This window comes from Arachis ipaensis, chromosome B9, assembly GCF_059453495.1.
Source record: "Arachis ipaensis isolate K30076 ecotype BB chromosome B9, ASM5945349v1, whole genome shotgun sequence".
NCBI classification, from domain to species: domain Eukaryota; kingdom Viridiplantae; phylum Streptophyta; class Magnoliopsida; order Fabales; family Fabaceae; genus Arachis; species Arachis ipaensis.
In genome coordinates, this window is record NC_142444.1 from 119,633,599 (window position 1) to 119,638,347 (window position 4,749).

Here is a 4,749-nt window from a genome sequence, read left to right on the forward strand (position 1 = left end):
GATTTAAATTTTGAAAAGGTTTGATTTTGAAATAAGATAAGATAAGATTTTGAAAAAGATGTGATTTTTGAAAAAGATTTGAATTTTGAAATTTAAAACTAAGATAAGATAAGATAAAAAAAAATTTAAAATAAAAATCTGAATTTTTTAAATGCAAATTTCGAAAATTCAATTAAAATAAATAGAAAAGATATATTTTTAATTTTAATGATGAAAGAGAAAAACAATAAAATGACACCAAACTTAGAATTTTTAGATCAAAGCAAAAAAAACAACTAAGAACAACTTGAAGATCAAGATGAACACCAAGAATAAATTTTTGAAAAAAATTATAAATAACTAAATAAAAACCAATAACCTCTTAATTTACGAAAAAGCAAAAATAAAAACAAAAATAAAAACAAATAAACAAGCAAAAGAAAATATTTACATTAACCAATAATAAGACACACGTTTGCAATTCCCCGGCAACGGCGCCATTTTGAAGAGAGAACTTTTGCGTGGTTTAGAATTCAGAATAAATTCCCGTTGCAAGTATAGCTTCTTAACCAACAAAAGTCCTTTCTTACAAACATTTTGGTTGTCACAAGTAACAAACCCCTTTAAAATTGATAACCGAAGTATTTAAACCTCGGGTCGTCTTCTCAAGGAACTGCAGAGAGGTATGTTCTTATTATTGGTTATGAGTTTTGTAAATTGGGGTTTTGAAAGTAAGGAACAAGTAATTTAAATGACAAATAAAATAAATAAATAACTGTAAAATAAACTCTTGGCAAGGTATGAGAATTTGGAAGTCCTATTCTAGTTATCCTTATCAATGGTGATGAGAATTGAGTTTTAATCCCACTTAGTTAGCCTTTACTAAAGCAAAGGAAGGTCAAGTGGACCAATTAGTTTGATCCTCAGGTCCTTGTCAATTCCTAAGAAAGGACTGGAGTTATTGAAGTTCAATTCAATTAGCAAAGACAACAATTATCAATCACGTTGAGTTTGATAACTCATGAGTTATCAATTACTTAACCAAGGCCAAAAGGGAAAAGTAAACTTACTCGAATAAAAATGTCTTCAGATTGGAAGCAACAGTAACATAAATAAAAGAAAGCAATCATAAATTGAAATACCTCAAATAACATTAATTAAAAGAATCATATGTAACATGGAAGAGTTCATAAATTAAATTGAGAAAATAATTAAAAAAGGAACATTGAACCTGTGATGAAGAAGAAATAATCCTAAATCCTAAAACTAAATCCTAAGAGAGAGGAGAAAGCCTCTCTCTCTCTAAAACTACATCTAAATTAAAAATTATGAATTATGAGCTGATGATTATGAATGAATGGATTCCTCCACTTTATAGCCTCTAATCTGTGCTTTCTGGGCCGAAAACTGGGTCAGAAACACCCCAAAAATCGCTGGTTGCAAAATCTGCCACGCTGGTTTTTCGTCACTGCGACGCGTCCGCGTGGAGCACGCGTTCGCGTCATCTAGCCTCAGGACAACTATGGCATTATATATATCAAATCGAAGTCCCAGACATTAGCTTTCTAAAGCAACTGGAACCGCATTGTTTGGACCTCTGTAGCTCAAGTTATGACAGTTTTAGTGCGAGAGGGTCAGGCTGGACAGCTTAGCAATTTCTTCAACTTCTTGTATTCCTTCCACTTTTGCATGCTTCTTTTCCATCCTCCAAGCCATTCCTGCCCTATAAACTCTGAAATCACTTAACACACATATCAAGGCATCTAATGGTAATAAGAGAGGATTAATATTAATAAATATAAGGCCAAAGAAGCATGCTTTCAATCATAGCACAAAATCATAAAGGAAAATATAAAACATGCAAATCATATGAATAAGTGGGTGAAAAGCTGATAAAAAGTACTCAATTGAGCACAAGATAAACCATGAAATAGGGGTTTATCACGTACCATAAGGATTTAGGACATAAGGGGTGAGAACGGAGGCTTAGAAGTCTGAAATTCGGCTTTGAAAACTAAAAAATCAGTTTTTGATGAAAATGGGGTCATGCGTGCACGTCGCCCATGTGCACGCGTGGAAGGCTGAAAAAGTAGAGTGATGCGTGAGCGTCGCCCATGCGTACGCATGGGAAGCAAAGAGATCAAGTGACGCGTGCGCGTCAGTCACGTGTACGCGTGGGTGCGTTTTGCGCTCCTCGCACAAAACCAGCACAATACCAGCACAACTCTCTGGATTTTCTACCGGGAACTTGCATCCATACATCGACGCGTACGCATCGGCTAGGCGCATGTGTGGGGGACTAAAAATCTGAGGTTGACGCATGCGCGTGGGAGCACATCTTGCCAAAAATTTTACTAAGTTAAAAAGCTACAGAATTCCAGTTTCAAATCCCAAACTTCCGACAGGCATAACTTTTTCGTTTTAAATCATTTTCCATCTGTTCTTTAAACGGCATAAACATCTCGGATGTAATTTTTTTTTCTAAACAAGTTTGACACAAATAGGGGATCCAGAGACCAAGTTATGCTTCGTTAAAATAGACCCAAAAACCACATTTTCATACAAACCCACAAAATTCCATTTTCAAAACAAACCATTTTCAACCCTTTTCAAAACTAACCAAAACTTATCGAAAATCAACCTCAAGCCTCTTCAAGTCATATGTTAATATTTTTATCAAAATCACAATCCACCAACCCACCATTTTAACTAATCCCAATCAAATAACTCAATTTCAAACACAACATCATGTCATATATCCTTCCTCATCCTAATTTCCAACAATACCATTTCCATCAACCATCAATACATACAATCAATATCATCCTCACCATCAACATGGTTTCACCCAGAATTCAATCTCAACCAATCATTAAGTATATATCACAACATGCATATTTCTCATGCATCATACCATCAAAACATCAAAACTTATTACCCACATACATAACCACACATTTTATCTCAACCAATCAATAACATCAATAGTTCAAATCCTATCTTAGGGCCTCTAGCCTAAGTTTTCACACCACATTATATTTTAGATACAAAAAGCCAAAATCATACCTTGGCCGATTCCTCGCTCAACCCACCTCCATATCACTTTTTCACAAGCTCTCAAGGCTTCAACACTTCCAAGAATAGATTTTTAACACACAAAAGCCCTTTTCCAAGCTTTCCAAGACTTCAATCAAGCTGCAACACACATATATACCTTTCCTAAAATCACAACACCATATTCAAACATACCCACTCAATACCCAAACATCATAAACCAATAAATTCCACTAGGATTGAGAATCTTACCATACCCAAGGATCAAGGAGACAAGATTAAGCCTCTCCTTCAAGCTAGTTGGATCCTATAATATCAAAAGCTCACAAATCTCAACATTTTTCACCCGAAATTTCAAAATTAAGGCTGGGATTTTAGAGAGGAACTCGTGGCTTACCTCAAGAACAAAGTTCTAGGTTTTGTAGAGCTCGACGCGAAGAACTTGTGGTGATAAACGGTGCGGCAATCGGAGGTCCAGATTAAAAGTTATGGTGATTTGAAGATCAAGTAAGGGTGAGAACTTTAGAAGAGTGTTCTTCCTCCTTTCCTTGCAATTTCAGATTTTTGGGTTTTAAGAGAGAAGAGAGAGTGCTGAATAAGGGTTTTAGGTTGAGCTTGGTTGGGCCAAGGGCCCAATATGGGTCCGGTTGGCCCGGTTTGACCCGTTCAGTCAAATCTTGGGCCGATTTCTTTAAAATTGGTATCAAAATTCTCGTTTTAATTTTCTCCATCATATTAAACCATAAAAATTACATTTCTAATTTTCTAGAATAAATTTTTAATTTATGGGTTAATTAGTCATTAATTAACCGGATTTTACATTCTACCCACCTAAATGGGAATTTTGCCCACAAAATTCGAATTCAGTTACCTGAGAATAGGTGTGGGTAGTCAGTTCGCATCTTTGATTCAAGATCCCAAGTGTGCTCCTCAACACCGGCTCAACTCCATGCCACTTTGACTAACGAAACCTCTTATCCACGCAACCGTTTGATACTCGTATCGTCAATTCTGACCGGAGTCACCGAAAGTGTCAAATCTTCTTTTAACTGAACCGATTCAGGTTTTAACACATGGCTAGCATCAGGAGTATACTTTCGAAGCTGCGACACGTGAAATACGTTGTGTGGGTTCGAAAGGTGGGGTAGTAGAGCCATCTGATACGCCACCAGTCCAACCCTCTTCAGGATCTGAAACGGACCAATGTACCGAGGATTCAGCTTCTTTGCTTTAATCACCCTACCTACTCTTGTTGTTGGAGTAACCATAAGGAAAGCATGGTCTCCTTCCTCAAATTCCAATGGCTTCCGCCTCTGATCGGTGTAATTCTTCTGACGACTCTGCATAGTGAGCATTCTGTCTAGGATTTTCTTGACTTGTTCAGTGGTCTCAGCTATCATCTTCGGCCCCAACAAGCTTTTCTCCCCAACTTCATATCAGCATAGCAGAGATTGACATTTCCTCCCATACAAAGCCTCATACGGAGCCATTCCGATGCTCGCATGGTAGCTATTATTGTATGCAAACTCCACTAGCGGCATATACCGATCCCAACTCGCCGGCTGGTCCAGAACACAAGCCTTCAACATATCCTCTAGTGTTTAGATTGTCCTCTCAGATTGACCATCTATTCGAGGATGGTAAGCCATACTCAAGCTTAATCGGGTTCCAAAAGCTTTCTGAAATGCACCCCAGAACCTTGAAGTGAAACGAGGA

The 4,749-nt window shown here is 37.1% G+C and overlaps 1 protein-coding gene across 1 annotated transcript; it reads right to left on the reverse strand.

The window, feature by feature from the left end:
- Nucleotides 1–4,007: 4,007 nt before the first annotated feature.
- LOC107615778 (uncharacterized) lies at nucleotides 4,008–4,433 on the reverse strand. The gene is made up of 2 exons (XM_016317812.1): nucleotides 4,155–4,433; nucleotides 4,008–4,082 (listed from the first exon to the last, which is right to left on the reverse strand). Exons 1-2 carry the CDS (start codon nucleotides 4,431–4,433, stop codon nucleotides 4,008–4,010), a joined length of 354 nt encoding a protein of 117 aa, XP_016173298.1.
- Nucleotides 4,434–4,749: the final 316 nt, after the last annotated feature.